Here is a 23569-nt window from a genome sequence, read left to right on the forward strand (position 1 = left end):
ATCTGTGCGTGTGGATCATAACCTTTATTATCTCACATTATCGTATGCGTCAGGGCAAAAAATCACTGAATTGTTTACATGTTGTGTTCTATGGCAGCTGGGAAATATGTAATTTTAGAGTATTTATTGTTTATTGCTAGATTTTCCCAGCGCATCAACCGCACTCAAAATATGTACAAAGTATTTTGTACACCTAACTACTAACATTTTACCGAAGATGTTAAATCATTTTTAAAGCGGGCGACATTTCTGGGAATGAATTTAGAATCTCAAAATGGAGAAAAATATATAAAACTAGCTGGCCCAGTCCGCGCTGCCGGCCCGTAGTTTTAATTTTTAATGCATAGTTTTTAAAGCACAATAATTCTCAAATCTGGCTCACATAGATGGTACAATTTTTTGTATAAATGATGACTCGATTAAATATAAATAAATACGTCTTTCAAAAACCCTGATCCTATTTTTCAGTAAGAGGTTTTAGTTTTTGAGTTAAAAACCTAAATATTATAGCACATATATTAAAAGTATACATTAACTGTTTATAATAGGCCCATGTAAGATGGTTCTCTACCCCAAAGTAGCCTAAACACACATATTAAGTCAAACAGATTCGAAAATTTAATCAAAACCTCGAAATAGGTAAAATCAGGAGGTATTTTTATATGAGCGCTACTCCAAAACATTGATGCCAGATGCCAAATAAGGGCAAAATCAATTGGAAAGTGTGACCAAGACCCTGGTAATAGCTAAAATCACCGGACACCTTCACATAAGAGTTATAATGAAGCATGGTCCTATTCTTATAATTATTTGAAAGAATTTGTTTTTTTTTATAAAATCTGAAATTACCAACATTTGAGGAATGTGAAAGGGGCTATATCATTTGAGGGGGGCTATATCACAATGTAGACCAACCTGATACATATTTTGTACAAATGATTCCTCATGTAACCCCTAGGACTGTATCAAATTTAAAACTTTATCGTAACTTTTGCCCAATGAATTTTGCGTTTTTAATTCTCCATATCTAAGCAAAATCGAACATTTGGGTATGGCAACCATATAACAGCATGTATGGAACATATGCAACTTTCTCGATTTTTTCGGTTTTTTTCAATAAGTATTTTCAATTTCAAAAGGCATTCTGAAACAATTCTACACAAAAATAAATAAATAAATATATATATATATATATATAATAACATATAGCCGAACAACTCCAAAACTATAAGTATTTCCAAATAAGGCAAACTAATTCACACTAACATTTTTATTATATTTTAGGTTTGGCACTAACGTTGATTTATCTGACGAACGAAAATGGCGTCCACAACTAGCCGAGCTTCAAAAATTGCCTGCTTTCGGCCGTGTTATATCTGCTGCAAATATGCTCTCTCATGTTGGCCATGTTATATTGGGAATGAATACAGTACAACTTTACATGAAAGTGCCAGGAAGCAGGACTCCGGGGCATCAAGAAAACAACAATTTCTGTTCAATAAATATCAACATCGGGCCTGGCGATTGTGAGTGGTTTGCGGTCCCTGACGCTTACTGGGGAGGCATTCATAATTTATGCGAACAAAATAACATAAGTTACTTACATGGATCTTGGTGGCCTGTATTAGATGATTTATATAAAGAAAATATTCCAGTTTACCGATTTATACAACGACCCGGTGATTTGGTTTGGGTCAATGCTGGGTAACTATTGAATTATTAAAAATAATATTATCTAAATAGCTCATAAAAAAAATTTTTGTTGGGCATTAATAATCTCAAATGATTCATAGTGAATAGTTTTTCATCCGTTTTTTTAAAACTACATAATCTCAAACAAACTTAAAAAAATGTAAACGATTTATGGGCAATATTATACTAGCTCGTCGATTATTACTGCTGTGTTTAAGAGCTTATAGACAATACGGCTGTTACCTAGATATAATGGCGTATCTTATTACATTCATTTGCCATAATGCGACTAATACCTCATATAGTGTTCTCTACCCAGACTTCTCTTAGCAAAATTCACCATTATTTTAGTTTGTGTATGAATTTTGGACAGAAAATTTCTCATTTTAACATATTTCAATTCATCATGAAAACTGATGAATATCATAGATCTGCTTAACTGGATTTAAAACATTGTTATAAAAAGCACAAAATGTATCGATTATACATTTTACTATTGGATTTCCTTGCTGTTCAAATGTTTGTCATTTTAATACCGTCCAAAAATTGTTTGCGATAAAACTACGAAAATAAAGCATCAATGTTTCTTCTATTCTAAATGATGTGTAAGTTATAAAAATGTGTATTTCTTCCAGTTTAAAGTTGGTGGTATCTGTTTGTCATTAATTGGGTTAATAACTTTGTTTACCCGTCTACAAGCAGCAATGACTTTGTGAAATAAAACGTTTTTTTGGTCTTAAGCAAGTCCACGTTGTTGCTTACATTTGTTGTCATTTTTAATCAATACTCGTAAACACTGTTACAAAATTTCACTAGATGTTCAAACATAGTGAATGTGTGTTCGAGCAATGACTGCAGGCATTAATAACTTCATATTTATTCAGTTGCCATCTTGGGCTATTGTTTGTCGGAAGTATTATTATTTATCTGCGAAGTATTATCTAACTGGAAGTATTATCTAACTGCGTCGACGGATAAATACCCTTTGAAATGTTAAATTAAAGGCTCCTTGAGGCCATTGACATTTTGTCTGCAATCTTGTATAATATAACATTTGTTATTGCAAACTAATTAAAATGTATTATGTACATTTTAGTTGTCGAATTGTTGAGAATATGGAATTCTAACTTTTAATATTGCAATTTTTTTGCAAAACTATCTTAGAAAGTCCATATGCAACAATAAGAAAGAATTGAGGATGAACATTGTAAAATATAAGCCGTGATTTTAACACATCAACTTATTATTAGCTAGATTTGTCTATAGCGATCATGAAGGTATTTCCTTGCATGTCTGGGTGGAGGTGTCAATTCATATGCTAGCCATTGGGAAGTCTGTATTGGATTACAATTTTATTGTGCTTCTCCACACCGGAGTCGCATAGTTTTCCACAGGATGGTCTTTCGCGTTATAAGACAGCAACAAGGTTTGCTTATTAGCTCCCCTAAAGCTGAAAGCAAGTGAATTGAGAACAGTGCTCCTGCATTCTAGTTCCTACAGCGGGATCACCATGCTCTTTCTAGTTTTTGGGAACCAATAGGATGGCTAACGACAAGTTGAGAACTTTGCATAAATACGTAACATACTAGAACCCAAACTGGATTTCTTTGAAAAAAAGAGCGAATAAAACCTTCGATTGCCGTAGTAAAATAGGCCATTAGTAAGGTATATTAAGGTAAATGTCGTATTTATCTAGCGGAGAATTATTTATATCTAAACATCTTATATATAAATATATAAAAAATGTGTTAGTTACTACGCTTATGACCCAAGAACCGCTGGTCTGATTTTAACTATTCAAACAAATTCAGAATTCTCTCTTGGCAGAAAAGGATAAAATCCAAAAAAAAAAAAAACGTAAATTTGAAATTTTTCTTTTTGCCTTTTGGAACGTACTAATCTTCTTCTTCTTCTATATATATAAAAAAAACAATTGTTGTTCGTTGGTAATGGAATCAGTTGAGAACGGCTGGACCGATTTGCATAATTTTTTGTACAAACGTTTTTCATACCCCGAGTTAGGTTTTTACAGAAAAAAATATTGACTACGTCTACTTTTACCCCACTATTTCGATTCATCTAAAATCCTTATATTTGCCAAATAATGGAGATTTCGATCGAGAAAATTTCGAATACATCGAGAAAATTTGCATATTTTCTGTACATGCCGTTATACTTTTAAAAGCATCAAAACATTAAAAATCCAAACGTACTTTTAAATTGAGGCTATACCTAATGGGGAACCAATAGTAGCCACTACTTGGGAATAGAAAATAAATCATAAAGTGGACGTTTGTTATAATTTTTTTGACTCAAAAATAACTTTTGAGCGCTTCAAAATTCCTCAAGTCGGCCAAATCAGAGCACAGTTTTTCGAGGAATATTAGGAAATAATATTATATGAGGGCTATATATAACTGAGAACAAATATATACCTTTTTGTAACATCAATCATCCTAAGAATAATATAAAAACCTGTGCAAAGTTTGAAAGACACATATTAAATTTGGTGACCTCTATCCTAATCGCAAACTGTGACATAACTTAATCAACAAAGATTTCTATTCTTTAACATACATTATGAGTTCCATAAGTTTATATAAGTCGATGAACCTTTATTTATGATAGTTAAATTTAAGTCATATTGCCAGGATTTCAATTTAGAAATGATTATCGATTCTGAGGTCCAAAATTCCAAAAAATGACTAGATATGAAAATAATCCATCCAATGAGAACTCGAAATGCAAAATTCATTGGGACTGCAATCAGTGAAATACCGAATATGTAATATGCGCACTATACAAAATAGTGGAGCGAATTGAAAATTTAATAAGAAAAGGATTCAAAGCCTCAAGATCCGCTGGCTGGTGAGTGGAACTATATGAATAATATCATTTCAGAGTATAATAAGCAACGAACAGAAAAACAGTATTTTTCCTTATACGAACGGTTTTTTTCCAATTTGATTATCTATATTTAATTGATCCGATTTCTTGAAAACTGAACTTTTTCAAATTGGCTTATCATATTGAATTCGATCTTTTTTTTGTGATAAAAAAAGAATTATTTTCATCATATAAAAGAAAGTTATGTTAGTTACTTCGCTTATAATTCAAGAAGGGCTTGACGGATTTTAACAATTCATACAATTTCGGAATGGTATCTTGGCAAAAAGCGCATGAAAATATGCCAATAAAAATGTAAATGAAAAAAAAAAAATTTTGGCGTTCAATTTGACATTCTATATTGAAGTGTACATTTTTTATTGTTCTGAATGAATAATATTAAAAATGAAATGAGTGCGCAATACGATGCTAAATGACGATCATTCAAGTATAAAATTGGTATCTAGCTTTCAATTCCAGGACCCACATCGTGCTTCAGCTGGAAGATGCGAACACATTTAAACAAACAAAAATGACCGACAAAGCGTTATGGGGCTCATTTCGAATCCTGGACCTACTTCTTTCATATGACAATAATCCGTCCAATGAGAACTTAAAACGAAAAATTCATTGGAACTGCAATCAGTGAAATACCGAATATGAAGTGTGCAAAATAGTAGAGCTAATTGGACTTTTAACAAGAAAAGAATTTCTATTCTTCCTAAACTTTTAAGATACCATATATCGCTTTTCCAAGTCATGATATGGGTCATAACCCCCGGATAAGTGTACAACCCAAATTCAAGCATATTTTACATTTTATGCCTATTTTTCATACTAATTTCGGCAAATGTTGTTAATTTAAGAAGAAACCATCCTGGCAAAAAATGATTACGCTTTGGTATGGTTTTTAATTGTTGGCTCTTATTTGGCATCTTGGTTTCTAAGGGGGTAGAAAACCTCTTCGCATAAAATTGTAAATTTTCGTAATGGGACCCATGACCACATTCATCAATTGATTTGGTTAAAAAATTGTACTTAGTCTACCTTGTTCATCTTACAGATAATTGTCCACATAGCATTTAGGCAAGTCCTCTTTCCCAACTTATGTTTGGTCAGAAAAGTTTTTAACTCTCAAACAAAAACCTCTTACTGAAGAATATGATCAGGTTTTTTGAAATACGTATTTATTTATACACCTAAGTCTGTTTTTACACGGTCTTTTTGTACACGGTTTGAAAATTGAATATTTTTAATTTATTTACACGATTTTATTCCATTTAGCACGATTTGAAATTTTATGTACTTAAATTTTTTTTGTCAAATTTAATTTTTGCGAAGTATGTTCATATCACAAAAAAGTATTTATGAAAGAAAAAAGTCTGAAACCATCGATAGTTTGCGAACACTAGCTTAAAGATTTAAGTGAATTCCCCTTTAGCGCGTACAAACAAATTTTTACTGGTCAAAGCAAATGTGAATAGCACTATGTGCATACAATAAAATTTACTGGTCAGAGCAATTGAAACGTGTTAATATTTTGTGAACTGTTAATGCAATAAGACGTGTTTGGTAAAGAAAAAAATAAAAATTCTTGTTTTTCACTAATTTTAATAGGTTTTAGAGATTAGGCACAAATCACCCATTTTTGTATAAGATCAATGTCTTTTTACACGGTTTTTTTTTTACACGGCTTCTTCTGGAACCAATCTACCGTGTAAAAACAGACTTAGGTGTATTTAATTGAGTCATCATTTATACAAAAAATTGTACCATTTATGTGAGCCAGATTGTGACATAGGATTTTGCACAAATATGGTCTTCTAAAAGTTACGAATTCAAACTTACTTTTGATTTGGAAAATATTGCTAAGACCTTTATAATACTGACAACTGAGGTTTGAAAATACGATGATATATCGAATATAAAGAGGAAGTAAATCATAAAGTAGACTTTTCGTATTTTTTTTTAACAAATGATTTATAACCTCGAAATGCTTTTGTGGCCTCAATACCTCAAATCGGCAGGTTATATGGGAAATCAGTATTAAAGGACTACACTTAAGTGTACTGAAATCATAAAATGCCACATTGGAGCACATTTTGTGACGAATATTAGGAGTCAGTATTATATGAGGGTTATATCTAAATGAGAACAAATATATACCTTTCGTAACATCAATAATCCTAAGAATAATATGTGCTAAGTCTGAAAAGCGCACATTAAATTTGGTGAGCTCTATCGTAATTGCAAATGGAAAACGCAGAGTCTCACGAATATATTTTAATCGACAAAGATTTGTACTCTTTAACATACTTTATAGGGCCCATAACTTTTATAAACCGATGACACCTTATTTATGATAGTTAATTTAATTTATTATCGATTCTGATGACGAAAACTCCAACAAATTGAAAACATATATACATGCGTATGTACAACATGTCCTTCATTTATATATGTAAAAATCAAAAAATCAAAATCAAAATTCGTTGGTAATGGAATCAGATGAGATTTTTTGTACAAACGTTCGTAATACCCCGAGTTAGGTTTTTAAAGAACAAAATATTGACCACGTCTACTTTTACGCCCACTATTTCGATTTATCAAAAATTCTTATATTTGCCAAATAATGAAGATATCGGTTTAAAATTATTACACGACATACTGTAGACTTTCCCTCCAATCCTAAGTACTTATTTGGGGGCTGAGGAACTGACCACGCTTACTTTTTAATCTATATATAAACCAATTGTTGTTCGTTGGCAATTGAATCAGTTGAGACCGGCTGGAACTATTTGGATATTTTTTAAATGTTCGTCCTGCCCCGATTTAGGTTTTACGCAAAGAAAAAGTGCCCAATTTCGCGCCCATTTATCGAAAATCATAATATTTGCAAAAATCATGAAGATATCTGTTTCACGTTAGTATACGTAATCTTGACTTCCCCTTCCCCCAACCATTGGTATCTGTTTGGGGTTATAGGAACTGGCCACACCTACTTCTTTAAATCTGTATGTAAAAAATATGAAAAAGTATAGTAACACATCTCTTGAGAACGGCTGGGTCGATTTGACTCAAATTTTCTTTTGGTTATTTGTAATTACAGTAGAAACGTTGTCATGAAAGAAAATTTTTAGAAAAATCGCGGAACTGAAAAAATTGAGTGTTCTATTATGATACGAAATTTTGTGTAGAACTGTTTCAGAATTCCTTTTGGAATTGAAAATTCTTATTGAAAAAAATAACCGAAAAAATCGAAAAAGCTTACATACAAATTCTTTTAAATAATTATAAATATAGAACCATGCTTCATTATAACTCTTATGTGAAGGTATCCTGTGATTTTAGCAATTACCAGGGTCTTGGTCAAATTTTTCAATTTATTTTGCCCTTATTTGGCATCTAGCTTCTGGTAGAAGTCCTCCTCGCGGAAATTTTTCAATGTCAATGTTTCGAAGTAGGGCTCAAATTTAAAAATTAAAAAAAAAAATTTTGCACTACTTTAATGCGTAAATAACCAAAACCATTAGAAAAGCAGTAACATGACATACATACACGAAGGGTTTGTCCTTCGGATTTATTTATTTCATAGCAAATACCAAGCGTGCAGTAAACTGCAATCTTTTGAAGTTGAGTGGCATTTCTATTGCAATAAGTGAATTCGAAATTTCAAATCAATTGTTGTGTTGTTTTTAAGTGTTAGCCTAAGGCGTTGTGGGTCAATGATTCTTATTAAAATCATATCCCAATCTGATCAGATTTAAATATAATTTAAAAAAAATACTTTTACACCAAATTCCGCCACACCTTTCATATTTCATTGAAATTGGTGCATCAAATATGTGAAATCGGCCGAGAATATATATATGGGAGCTATATCCAAATCTTAACTAATTTCCAATTACTTTGTCACATTTATTATTGTAACCACACATTCCTCACATTCTGAATTTCATTGCTATCGGTCATATATATCATGTTTAGTGCATAACATGTATGAAATCGGCCGAAATATATATGTTAGCTACACCCAAACCTCAACTGATTTCAATATAATTTGACAATTTTTTCTGGTGCCATATTTTGTCTCTTTCGCTTTGGGTGCATCAAATATGTGAAATCGGCTATATATATATATATATATATATATATATATATATATATATATATATATATATATATATATATATATATATATATATATATATGGGAGCTATAATCAAATCTGAGCGTATTTGAATATAATTTTTCAAATTTATTTTTGTACCAAATTTAGCCGAATTTCATTGGAATCGGAAATACGTATCGTGTTTTGTGCATCAAGTATGTGAAATCGGCTGAAAATATATATGAGAGCTATATCCAAATCTGAACCGATTTTAATATAATTTGACTAATTTATTTTCTAATCAAAATCCCGTTACATATTCCAAATTTCTTTGGAATCGAACATACATATCGTGTTTGGTGCACAAAATACAAGAAATCGGTCGAAAATATATATGAGAGCTATATCCAAATCTGAACCGATTTTAATATAATTTGACAAATGTATATTTGTTTTAATTTCCGCTACACATTCCAAATTTCATTGAAATTAGAGATACATAGCGTGTTTGGTGCATCAAATACATGAAATCGGTCGAAAATATATATGGGAGCTATTTCCAAATCTGAACCGATTTCAATTTAATTTGACAAATTTATTTTGGCTCCCAATTCCGTTACTTATTTTAAATTTCATTACAATTGGAAATACATATCGTGTTTGGTCCACCAAATACATGAAATCGGCCGAAAATGTATATGGGAGCTATATCCAAATCTGAACCGATTTCAATATAATTTGTGAAATCAATTTTTTTAGATAAAATCTATCACACGTTTCAAATTTCATTGAAATTGGGGATACATAGTGTGTTTGGTGCATCAAATGCTTGAAATCGGCCGAAAATATATATGGGAGCTATATCCAAATCTGAACCGTTTTCAATATAATTTGACAAATTTATTTTCGGATTAAATCCCGTCACACATTCCAAATTTCATTGGAATCGAACATTCATATTGTGTTTGAGGCATCAAATGAACGAAATCGGTCGAAAATATATATGGGAGCTATATCCAAATCTGAACCGATTACAATATAATTTGGCAAACTTATTTTTGTTCCAAATTCCGTTACGTATTCCAAATTTGGAGACTGTATCTTCAACCAATCAATAGATATGTGCATATAAAATCTAAATTTTTGGGAGGTACCTCCGATTCTGATGCTATACCTCCAGTTCTAAGTGGAAAATACAAAAATGTATATTCAGTATATATGGAAATTTTCAGGAAAATCTATTCAGCGGTTTTCGAGTCCATAAATTACACACAAACAAACAAACATACAAACATTTTCCTCTTTTATAGATATACTAGCTGAACCCGGTGCGCTTCGCTACCCCTTTTGATTTTATATGCATTCAAAATTTTATTTACGAATATATGTTGGTTAAAAAAAACAAATTTAAAAATTAAAAAAAAATTATTGCACTACTTTAATGCGTAAATAACCAAAATGACATACATACACGAAGGGTTTGTCCTTCGGATTTATTTATTTCATAGCAAATACCAAGCGTGCAGGAAACTGCAATTTAAGTAGAGTGGTTTTTCTATCGCAATTAGTGAATTCGAGATAGCAACATACTTCGCCGTAATAAGCGTATTTCAAATAAATTGTTGTGTTGTTTTTTAGTGTTAGCCTAAGGCGTTGTGGGTCAATGGTTCTTATTAAAATCATATCCCAATCTGATCCGATTTAAATATAATTTTAATAAAATTACTTTTACACAAAACTCCGCCACACCTTTCATAATTCATTGAAATTGGTGCGTCAAATATGTGAAATCGGCCGAGAATATATATATGGGAGCTATATCCAAATCTTAACTAATTTCCAATTAATTTATCACATTTATTATTATAACCAAATTTCATTGGAATCGGTCATATATATCGTGTTTGGTGCATAATATGTATGAAATCGGCCGAAATATATATGTTAGCTATATCCAAACCTCAACTGATTTCAATATAATTTGGCAATTTTTGCTGGTGCCAGATTTTGTCTCTCTCGCTTTGGGTGCATCAAATATGTGAAATCGGCTGAGTATATATTTGGGAGTTATAATCACATCTGAGCGTATTTAAATATAATTTGTCAAATTTATTTTTGTACCAAATTTAGCCACTCATGCCGAATTTCGTTGGAATCGGAAATACATATCGTGTTTTGTGCATCAAATATGTGAAATCGGCGGAAAATATATATGGGAGCTATATCCAAATCTGAACCGATTTTAATATAATTTGACTAATTTATTTTCTAATCAAAATCCCGTTACACATTCCAAATTTCTTTGGAATCGAACATACATATCGTGTATGGTGCATAAAATACATGAAATCGGTCGAAAATATATATGAGAGCTATATCCAAATCTGAACCGATTTTAATATAATTTGACAAATGTATATTTGTTTTAATTTCCGCTACACATTCCAAATTTTATTGAAATTAGAGATACATAGCGTGTTTGGTGCATCAAAAACATGAAATCGGTCCAAAATATATATGGGAGCTATATCCAAATCTGAACCGATTTCAATTTAATTTGACAAATTTATTTTGGCTCCCAATTCCGTTACTTATTTTAAATTTCATTACAATTGGAAATACATATCGTGTTTGGTCCACCAAATACATGAAATCGAAAATATATATGTGGGAGCTATATCCAAATCTGAACCGATTTCAATATAATTTGACAAATTTATTTTCGGATTAAATCCCGCCACACATTCCAAATTTCATTGTAATCGAACATTCATATTGTGTTCGAGGCATCAAATGAACGAAATCGGTCGAAAATATATATGGGAGCTATATCCAAATCTGAACCGATTACAATATAATTTGGCAAACTTATTTTTGTTCCAAATTCCGTTACGTATTCCAAATTTGGAGACTGTATCTTCAAACAATCAATAGATATGTGCATATAAAATCTAAATTTTTGGGAGGTACCTCCGATTCAAGTCCATAAATTACAAACAAACAAACATACAAACATTTTCCTCTTTTATATATATATATATATATATATATATATACATATATATATACATACATACATATATATATATATATATATATATATATATATATATATATATATATATATATATATATATATATATATATAATAAGTTTATGTAAGTTACTACGCTTAAAACTCAAGAATGGCTGGACTGATATATATATATACACATATATATATATATATATATATATATATATATATATATATATATATATATATATATATATATATATATATATATATATATATATATATATATATATATACGAATAATATCATTTCAGAAGATAATAAGCAAAAAATAAAAAACAATATTTTACCTTATACGAACGGTTTTTTTCCAATATGATTATCTATATTTACTTGATCCGATTTCTTGAAAACTGAACTTTTTCAATTTGGCTTATCATGTTGAATTCAATAGTTTTTTTTTGTGATAAAAAAAAAATATTTTCACCATATAAAAGAAAGTTATGTTAGTTACTACGCATATAATAATTCAAGAAGGGCTTGACGGATTTTAACAATTCATACAATTTCGGAATGGTATCATGGCAAAAAGCGCGTGAAAATGTGTCAATAAAAATGTGAATGAAAAAATCTTTTTGGCGTTCAATTTGACATACTATATTGAAGTGTACATTTTTTATTGTTCTAAATGAATAATATTAAAAATGAAATGAGTGCGCAATACGATGCTAAATGACGATCATTCATGTATAAAATTCGTATCGAGCTTTCGATTCCAGGACCCACATCGTGCTTCAGCTGGAAGATGCGAACACATTTAAACAAACAAAAATGACCGACAAAGCGTTATGGGGCTCATTTCGAATCCTGGACCTACTTTTTTCATATGAAAATAATCCGTCTAATAAGAACTTAAAATGAAAACTTCATTTGAACTGCAATCAGTGAAATACCGAATATAAAGTGTGCAAAATAGTAGAGCTGGAATTGGAGTTTTAACAAGAAAAGAATTTCTATTCTTCCTAAACGTTCATGATACCATATATCGCTTTTCCAAGTCATGATATGGGTCATAACCCCCGGATAAGTGTACAACCCAATTTCAAGCATATTTTACATTTTAAGCCTATTTTTCATACTAATTTCGGCAAATGTTGTTAATTTAAGAAGAAACCATCCTGGCAAAAAATGATCACGCTTTGGTATGGTTTTTAATTTTTGGCTCTTATTTGGCATCTTGGTTTCTAAGGGGGTAGATAACCTCTTCGCATAAAATTGTAAATTTTTGTAATGGGACCCAACTTGGTCTTGACCACATTCATCAATTGATTTGGTTAAAAAATTGTATTTAGTCTACCCTTCCCATCTTACAGATAATTGTCCACATAGCATTTAGGAAAGAGGACTTTCCCAACTTATGTGTGGTGAGAAAAGAACATTTTGAATTCTTTAATCTTTTGTATTGTTTAACCCCCAAGAGAATATTGGTTGGAAACGTAGATTTCGGGTGTACTACAATTTTTTCCATGAATATTTATTTCTATTTAGAAATTATTTTGGATTTATCTATATATATAAATGAAAGTTGTGTTAGTTACTACGCTTATAACTTAAGAACCGCTGATTTTAATGATTCATACAAATTCGGAATTGTCTCTTATCCGAAAAGGATAATATCCAAAAAAATCGCGTAAAAATGTGATATGTTAACATTTTCATTTTGACTTTTGAAATGTACAATAGTAATGTTTTATTTTGCATTATTTTTTTCCATTTTGACTTACTTTTTCTAATGTACATTTGTAGTGTTTTTTATATTTTATTTTTGAATTCGAATATTAATACCAATTTATTTAATTGACTTGATTTCTTGAGAACTGAAATTGATGGCGGGTTACATGGAAGTGTAGTACCGAATTATGTGGTGGCGAAACGGAATAGATGATACCGAAATAATTTAATGCGGTCACACCAAAGTTAAAAGATAATTACTTTTTTAAAATCGTTAAAAAATCACGAAAAAAGAGATCTCAAAATGGGAAAATATCGAAAAAAATTGCCAATGGAATTGAATTTTAAAATAAAAGTACATTCTATTGACAAACTTTGTAAGGATCTTTAAACAGTTGCTGTAAAAAGTCAGCGAACAAGTTGAAGATTTTTTCAATTTGTTATTCTTCTTTTGTAAATTTTTTTCAATTTGTAATATCATATTGAATTCAGTGGATTTTTTGTGAACAAAATAAAGAATAATTTTTCTCTATATACAATTTTTCACCAAAAAAAATGAAATAAGTGCGAAATACAATGGTAACTGACATCTGACCTTTCAACTCCAGGGCCTACATCGTGCTTCAGCTGGAAAATTCTCAGACATTTAAACAAACAAAAATGACCGAAAAAGACTAATGGGGCTTATTTCAAAGCGTGGCCCTACTTCCTTCATGTGACGATAATCCGTCCAATGAGAGCTCAAAATGCAAAATTTTTTGGGAGTACAATCAGTAAAATTCCAAATATAAAGGTTGCAAAATAGTAGAGCGAATTTGACTTTTAGTAAGAAAAGGATTTCTATCCTTCAAAAAATTCTTCCTCAACATTTAAGATACCTTAAATCGCATTTGCAGGTCATGACATCGATCATAAATAACCATCGTATGATTTAAGCCATTTTTGGAGTCTTCGCCACTTTCTTCTATTTTTGGCCCTTATTTGGCATCTTTGTTTCTAAGGGGGTAGAGAACCGGTTCGCGGAGTAGGGCCCATATTCTTGACCACTAAAAAATTGTATTTATGCTACCCTGGGGTAAGGAACCATCGTACAGAAAATTGTCACATAGAAATTTATTCATGTAAAGTCCCCACATTGGAGTATCCCCAAGTCCACTTTCACATCTAATGTGTGGTCTGAAAAGAAAAATTTGTATTCTATTGAATTTGTAACCCCCAAGAGAATATTGGTTGGGAACGTAGATTTGGGATATACATCTATATGAAATAAATTGTGAAAACATGAACAAATTACAAATATAAAAAAGTAGCACGGAACCGAATATTTGTTGAATCGTCATTGAATTATACTATGATGAAAAATATGGACTTTATGGGGTCTCCAATTTACAATTTAAATGACAAATAAAATTAGTTCCCATATTACGGTAATGGGTGTAAAATAGTAATTATATTTGACTATTCTGAAATCAGTCTGACCTCAATTATGAGGTGGATAAAAGTATTTTTACTTATTTAAATCACGTGATTTTTTTTTTTTTTTCAGTTTGACATGCTATGTTGTTCTGCTACATTTTCGATTTGGCCTCTATTTGTCATCTTGGTTTATAAGGGGTGAAGAAAGTTTTCAATGTAGGTCGATGTTTCGCATTTTACCATATTTCAAAGGATTTGGCTAAAAATGTGTATTTGGGGGTGAAAATCTTACACAAAAATTTCAACATATCTACAAATTTTAGAATTTTCTCCATGTAATAGTACCCTCTCAAGTCCATCTTTTGGCGGACTAACAGACCGACATGGTAAGAGGGACTTATGAGGACTCTAATGCATAATCTGAGGTGCTAATGGGTTTAAAAAAGTAATTAAATTTGGCTATTATTAAATCAATTAGCCCTCAATTATGAGGTGTACAAAGTACAGTAAATTCCAAATTACTGCTCATTTGACTAAAAATTAAAAACTAATCGACCTGTACGTGAACATTTATAACATTCATATCTTTGAATAATTATGTTTTAACAAATATGCATAATAGACAAAAACTACGGGCCTGCAACGCGGACCGGGCCAGCTAGTATATATATATAAATCAATTGTTGTTCTGTATGAAATAAACTCCGAAACTCTTTCAGTCGGAAATTGTGACAGAAACATGAAAAAAATTACTAATATTAGAAAGTGACACGGGACCGAACATTTGTTTAATTGTTAATTTGTTCAATAATTAATTGAAAAATATGGTCTTTATGGGGTCTCCAACACACAATTTAAATTAAAAAAAAATTCTAATTATAATAAATAATTCCCATCTTACGGTAATGGGTGTAAAAGATTAAATATCTTTGACTATTCTGAAATCACTCTGCCCACAGTTATGAGGTGGACAGAACTAAATACCACGCAGCACAGTATTCTAAACGTTGGAAATACAAATTCCAAATTACAGCTCATTTGAATGGAAAATGTTGCTAATCTTAATTGTTGCCAACAATTGAGCTAAGTTTTCACATGGGGCTATTAAAGATGTTCTATATCATATAGGTTTTTGACACTCAAATGAAAGCCTATGGCTGAAAAATAAGATCAGGCTATTCAAAATATCTATTATAATTTTTTCCATGAATATTTATTTCTATTTAGAAATTATTTTGGATTTATCTATATATATATAAATCAATTGTTGTTCGTTGGTAATCGAATCAGCTAAGAACGGCTGGACGGATTTGAATATTTTTTAAAAATGTTCGTCCTACCCCGAGTTTGGTTTCTATGACCACGCCTACTTTTACGCCCATTTTTCGATTTATCTAAAATCCTAATATTAGCCACAATAATGAAGATATTTTTTCCATAGTTAGTATATAACGTACACTTGACTCTCGCTCCAACCTTAGGTATCTGTTTGGGGTCAGAAGAACTGGCCACACATACTTCTTTAAATTTATATGTATATAATTTAAAAAAATTTAGTAACACATCAGTTGAGAACTGCTTGGCCGAATTGGAACAAATGTCCTTTTGGTTGTTTGTAATTATAGTGGAAACGTTTTCATAAATGAAAATTAAAAAAAAACCTCTAGAAAAATCGTATGTATAGAATTGTTTCAGAATGCCTTTTGGAATTGAAAATTCTTATTGAAAAAGAAAACAAAATCGAGAAATTTAAATTGGGGCTATGTATAATGGGGTATTGATTTCACAATGCTGAAAACTTTAAATGTCAAATTACAGTTAATTCGGTAGAAATTATAACAAAAACATACAAAAGGACGAATGTTTAGCGGTATTATTATACCTAAACGAAACGTATATATTCTAACTTCCTAGGAAAATCTATATATATAAAAATCAATTGTTGTTTGTTGGTAACGGAATCAGTTGAAAGCGGCTCGACCGATTTGCATAATTTTTTGTACAAACGTTTGTCATACCCCGAGTTAGGTTTTAAGGAAAAAATATTGACCACACCTCCTTTTACGCCCACTATTTCGATTTATCTAAAATCTTTATATTTGCCAAAATAGTGAAGATATCGGTTTCAGAATTATTACACGAGATGCTGTTGGCTTTCCATCCAACCCTAAGTACTTATTTAGGGGCTGAGGAACGCGCCTACTTTTAAATCTATTTCTCTATATGTAAAAGAAAGTTGTGTTAGTTACTACTCTTATAACATAAAGACCGCCGGTCTGATTTTAACGATTAAGACAAATTCGGAATTGCCTCTTGGCAGAAAAGAATAAAATCCAAAAAAATCGCGTAAAAATGTGAAATTTGAACATTTTCATTTTGACTTTTAAAATGTACAATAGTAATGTTTTATATTGCATATTTTTTTCCAGTTTGACTTACTACTTTCGAATGTACATTTGTAGTTTTTTTTTTTAATTCTAATATGATGTGTAGGTTTTTTTGGGTAATATAAAGCCACAACGGATAAAACTGTTATTTATAGATTTTATGTATATATTCGTAATACTCAATAAATCCATAAAATCTTTACATAACAATTTTATCCGTTATCGCTTTATATTAAAATTCTAGAATCGGGAAAAATCGACAATTTTTCAATGGAATCGAATTTCAAAATAATAACACATTCTACCGACAAACTTCGTAATCACCTTTAAAAATTTGCCGCAAAAAAATCAGCGAACCAGTTGAAGATTCTTTTTCTTTTTTTCTATATTGAAGTGTACATTTTTTATTGGTTTGAATTCTGAATGAATAATATTAAAAATGAAATGAGGGCGCAATACGATGTTAAATGCTTTCTACTCCAGGACCTACATCGTGCTTCAGCTGGAAGATACGAACACATTTAAACAAACAAAAATGACCGAAGAAGCGTTATGGGGTTAATTTCAAAAAGTGGACCTGCTTCTTTCATATGACAATAAATTGTCAACTGAGATCACAAAATGCAAAATACATTGGGACTTCAATCAGTCAAATACCGACTATAAAGAACGTAAAATAGAAATTCTACCTAAACATTCAAGATACCTTTAATCGCTTTGGCAGGTCATGATATGGATCATAACGCCTGATGACGGAACAACCCGATTTTAAGTATATTCTACATTTTAACCATATTTTTCGTACTAATTTTAGCTTATGTTGATAATTTAAGAAGAAACCATCATTGCAAAAAATTATCACGTTTTGGTATCACCATCATATGATTTAAGGTATTTTCGGGGTCTTGGCCATTTTTTTCATTATTTGGCCCTTATTTATTTCTAAGGGGGAAGAAAACCTCTTCTTATAAATTTTTATTTTTCGGAAAAGTGAGGCTACCTGGGTTAAAAAACCCTGGGGTAGAAAATCATCTTACAGATAATTATCCTCATAGGAATTTATTTATTTATCACCATCATATGATTTAAGGTATTTTCGGGGTCTTGGTCACTTTTTTCATTTTTTGGCCCTTATTTGACATCTTTGTTTCTAAGGGGGAAGAAAACCTCTTCTTATAAATTTTTATTTTTCGGAAAAGTGCGCATCTTAGTCTTGAGGCTACCTGGGCTACCTCATAGGAATTTATTTAAGTATAGTCCCCCAAGTCCACTTTCCCAACCAATGTGTGGTCAGAAAAGAACATTTGGTATTCTATTGAATTTGTAACCCCTAAGAGAATATTGGTTGGGAACGTAGATTTTAAATGTACGTCTATATGAAATAAACTCCGAAATATCAATCTGGGACTCATTCAGTCGGAAATTGTGGCAGAAACATGAAAAAAATACGAAATTATAAAGTAACTTTATTGGATCTCCACCAAACAATTTAAATGACAAACAATTAATGCCCATCTTACGGTAATCGGAGCAAAAGAATATTTTTTTGGCTATTCTGACAACATTCTGCCTTCAAGTATGAGGTGGACAAAACTGAATACCGCGCAGTACGGGATTTTAAATGTTGGAAATACAAATTTCAAATTATAGCTCATTTGAATGCTTTTTACAATATCAAAAATTGAGCTGAATTGAATTGGGGCTATTATAGATGTTCTTTATCATATAGGTATTTAACACTCAAATTAAAGCCTATAGCTGAAAAATAAGATCAGGCTATTCAAAATATCTAAAACCGATGGTAATTATATTTTTTTTTGAATATTAATTTATACTTAATCATGGAGTCATTACTCATAATCAAGTCATTACTTATAATCAAAATTGGAGTAATTATAATGGCGTCATTACTTATAATCAAAATTGTGCCGCCTACATAAGTCAGATCTGTGATTTATTATGCTTTAAAGACTAAAAGTACGGGCCGGCAACGCGGACCGGGCCAGCTAGTTGTATATATGTTCAAAGGTTAACCTAAATATTTCGCCTTTATTGTGATTTTAATGAACGGCCACAAACACAGACGGATATAGATTTTTTTTTTTCTTCTTTCGATCGTTCCCAACGCCTCACTTTCCCGCCCCTGCCGACCGAGAGTGCCACCTCCCCATAACGTAGGGAGCACGTACACCCCATAGTCCGGATTGTAGGGGGTTAGTAGACTTGTGAAATAGGATACATTAGAACATCAGCCGGTTTAATAATTAAAAGAATTAAAGTATCTAAACTAAAAACTAAAAAATACAAATACTAAATCGCAGAAACTAAGTCTGGCAACTATTTTATAAACTAAGAACGTAGGATGGAGTTTTTTATGACATGCAAGGGTTAACACAAAGAAATCGTGTTATATAATTTATTATAATCACCACATAAACTTCGGAGAGGATTATTTATTTCATAGTTCGATTTTGGTGGTATGTAATAACGTGTATTTCGCGAGGGGACATTGAATTTAATTTCACCAGTTAAAAACTCAGAATCAATTTGACCACGCAAAATTTACATGATAAAAAGAAGAAGGAAGATCGATAAGTTTAAGCCGATTCTCATAAGGTGGGAGAGTTCATTTGAATTCCATCCTAAACCTGTCAGAGCAAACAAAAGAAATTGAACCTGTACAGACTTTATCTATTTGAATATATTTTATAGAAAGGACTCCAAAGTACGCAGCCATATTCTAAAGTAGGTCGAACAAGGCTGATAAATAAGCATTTGGTCACATAAGGATCGTCGTATTTCTTTGACCAACGTTTTATAAATCCTAGTAAAGACTTTACTTTATTAACACAAGACTCAATATGTAAATTAGAACGTAATGTATTGTCTAATATGACACCAAACTCAAGAAACGAGTCAACATTATCGTTGTGCAACCAAACGCTCAAAAGGTTTGAGAATTGCAATTAGTTTTGCAACGCCCCTATAATTTTCAATAACACATCTACTGTCAGCTTTATGCAATGGAATAATAAAGCTCGAACGCCAAAAAAAAGGAAAATAGCCTAGTGTTAACAAAGTAATAAAAATACTTGCTAGAGGAAGATATAGTTCATGTGCACATGCTTTTAAAATGAAAGACGGCACACCATCTGGACCCGGTGAAATGGAACATTTCAATGAAAGTAGACCTTTCAACTCTTCATAATTTGAGAATAATACGAGGAAAATGATTAAGTTTATTAATACTATAAGAGTATTTTACACCCTTAGTGGAATGTCTGGAATACGTACTTTAAAAAAATCTGCAAACATATCTGCTATTTCTTTAGGTTCACATGATTAACTACTACCGAATCGCATACTACTGGGAAATTCTGACTTTTCTTTTTGAATTAACGAATTTATAAAAGTTCTTAGGATTTTTATAGAGGCTGTTTCTCATCTTGACTAGGTATTCAGAAATTCTGGGAAATTCTGACTGGGAAATTCTGACTTTTCTTTTTGAATTAACGAATTTATAAAAGTTCTTAGGATTTTTATAGAGGCTGTTTCTCATCTTGACTAGGTATTCAGAGTAACATTTAGAATTTTCAGTGTTGTATAAACTTCTAGCTTTTGTATAATTAGTAAAGTTTATGGTAGAATTGATTTTTTTAATTTTTTTAAATAACCTGCTTTTTATGTTACGTAAGCGCCTAAGTTGTGGGGTAAACCAAACTATCACAGCACATTTTCACAAGTGGGACTGAGGTTTCTAATGCATTGTTAATTATTTTATTAAAGCTTGAAATACGAAAATCCAAATTACCTTCAAAACACCAATTTATATTGGATAATGTAGAACGCAGCAGTTTAACTACCAAAGTTTAACTTACGCGACTTATTTTGAGATGAAGTATGTGCTGTTTGAATATTACTAAGTTGAATGGCTAGAAAGGAGGACTTCTGCACACAAAAGAAGTTAGGGATGAAGAAAAAATTAAAACTAATATTTTACCTTTCGCACTATAGATAGAATTTATTTGATAAAGACATTGGTCAAATATGATTTCCCAAAAAGATGACAATACAATATTTTCTCCTGGGACCCATGCTAGATTAGGCAGATTTAAATCACCCAGACAAATCATTTCCGCGTTGGAGAAATGATATAATGAAACCTCTGTTATTAAGGCTGAATGCATAAGATTAGTATCAATGTCTGAATTTGGAGGAATATATGAACCAGTTATAATAAAATTACAATTTAGATATTTTAATTTAACACAAACAAATTCAATCTTAGGGTGCTCTGTAACCAAAATACGTTCTGAGGCAATGGAATTATGAACGGCAATGAAAACTCCTCCACTCTTTTATTTAATCTGTTTTTTTCCTTTAAATTTGGTACTGATCAGATAAAATCTCAGTGTCACGAATTTGTGGTTTTAACTATGTTTCCGTGAATACCAATATTTTGAAATCACAGTCAAAGAATTTTAAATAAATATTTCTAAGTTAAGTGTTAAGACCTCTCACGTTTTGATAAAGAAGAGATAGAAATTTAGTTAGTTTTTTGACAATGGTACAACTGAAGATTAACCGGTAAATTAACGAGTTTTGTTCTTTCCCTAAATACAAATTCCTTTACCAACAATCCATCCGGCCAGAACGTTCTATTAACTACTAAATTAAATAATTTTGCAGGAGTAATGATTTTAAATGACGAAATATCGCGAGGTTGGGACGTATTAAATTTAAAAATTTACTATGCCATTTGCAGATAAATTTGGAATTTTTGTTTTTATTTAAGACCTAAGGTTATCAACTGTAGTATCGGGATGCTATAGGGACACAAATATAGTTTTACGCGGCGCTACAACAATAAGTTGATCCGTAGGCAAAGGCATGGGGAATTCGTTATTATTGTCTGCAGAAACAGACTTTTCCTTTAAATCAGAAGTCTTAGGGATTACATTGTTAATGTCTGCAGAAACTGACTTTTCATCAATAATATCTGCAGAAACAGATAGATTTTGCTTCTATAACCGCTGGGGGCTTGGCCAAAACGAAAGGCTTATTAGATTCTGCAGTAGCAGAAGCTTCTTTTAACGGTTCTGCCGAACGTGGAGAAGATAACGTTATCAGTAGAAATTACAGGAATAGTATTAACTATTATACTGGACGAGTTAACAACAATTGCAGGCGCTAAGAATTGAGAAGCTATAGGTACGATTTTAGAAGATTGCATTTCGACCTGAGCATTTCCTTAACCATTTCAATAGTTTTATCATCAATTGAAATAGGATTTTTCACAAACATGGTCTTCCAAAAGTTACGAATTCAAGATTACTTTTGATTTGAAAAATATTGCCAAGACCTTTATAATACTGACAATTGAGGTTTGAAAATTTAATTAAATATGATAATATAACGAATACAAAGAAGTACTGATGAATAGGAAATAAATCATAAAGTAGACTTTTCGTAGTTTTTTTTAATAAATGATTTATTACCTCGAAAAAGTTTTTGAAGCCCTCAAAATACCTCAAATCGGCAGGATATCAGTATTAAATGACTAGACTTAAGTGTACTGAAATCATAAAATGACACAATGGAGCACATTTAGTCAACGAATATTAGGAGATAATATTATATGGGGGCTATATCTAAATGAGAACAAATATATACCTTTTGTAACATCAATAATCCTAAGAATAATGTTTGGTAAGTCTGAAAAACGCATATTTAAATTGGTGAGTTCTATTGCAATTGCAAATGGAGAACGAAGAAGCTCAGGACATAATTTAATCGACAAAGATTTGTACTCTTTAACATACTTTATGGGGTTCATAACTTTTATAGACCGATGACATCTTATTTATAATAGTTGTGTTCAATTTAGGAATTATTATCGATTCTGACGACGAAAACTCCAACAAATTGAAAACATATATACATGCGTATATGCAACACGTCCTTCACTCACCATAAATATGTATTCTGCACTCTAAGAAAATGTTCCAATGTTTCGTCATCTTCCCCACATGCCCTGCATATGCTGTTATCTGCACATCCTATCTTGTACAGATGAGCTTGTTGGCTCAGGTGCCCCGTAAGGATGCCTGTTACCTCACTGATCTCTTTTTTACTTAGTAATTAAAGGTTCTTTGTATTAATCTCATCGGGATCGACCCGAAAGATTTTTGTGTTTTTCCCTACGCCCTCATTGTTCCATAGGGATATTTAGACGTTTTTTGCCCATGTGTTTAACACTAGACGTGACGCATTTAGTGGCATTGGATTGTCTACGTTTTTTGTTGCAAATTTCCTGCCTTTTGGCGAGAG

At 31.3% G+C, this 23569-nt stretch overlaps 1 protein-coding gene across 1 annotated transcript in view; it reads left to right on the forward strand.

Moving 5' to 3' along the window:
* The first annotated feature begins 1283 nt into the window (after positions 1 to 1283).
* The window catches only part of LOC131805001 (lysine-specific demethylase 6A-like), a 197686-nt gene continuing 175400 nt past the window's right edge, over positions 1284 to 23569 (forward strand). Inside the window, exon 1 of the mRNA XM_059128240.1 lies at positions 1284 to 1704. Coding sequence (XP_058984223.1) covers positions 1388 to 1704 — 317 coding nt within the window. The 5' untranslated portion in view covers positions 1284 to 1387. The remainder of the gene's footprint in view (positions 1705 to 23569) is intronic.

The sequence above is a fragment of the Musca domestica genome, unplaced genomic scaffold, assembly GCF_030504385.1.
Source record: "Musca domestica strain aabys unplaced genomic scaffold, Musca_domestica.polishedcontigs.V.1.1 5, whole genome shotgun sequence".
Taxonomy (NCBI): domain Eukaryota; kingdom Metazoa; phylum Arthropoda; class Insecta; order Diptera; family Muscidae; genus Musca; species Musca domestica.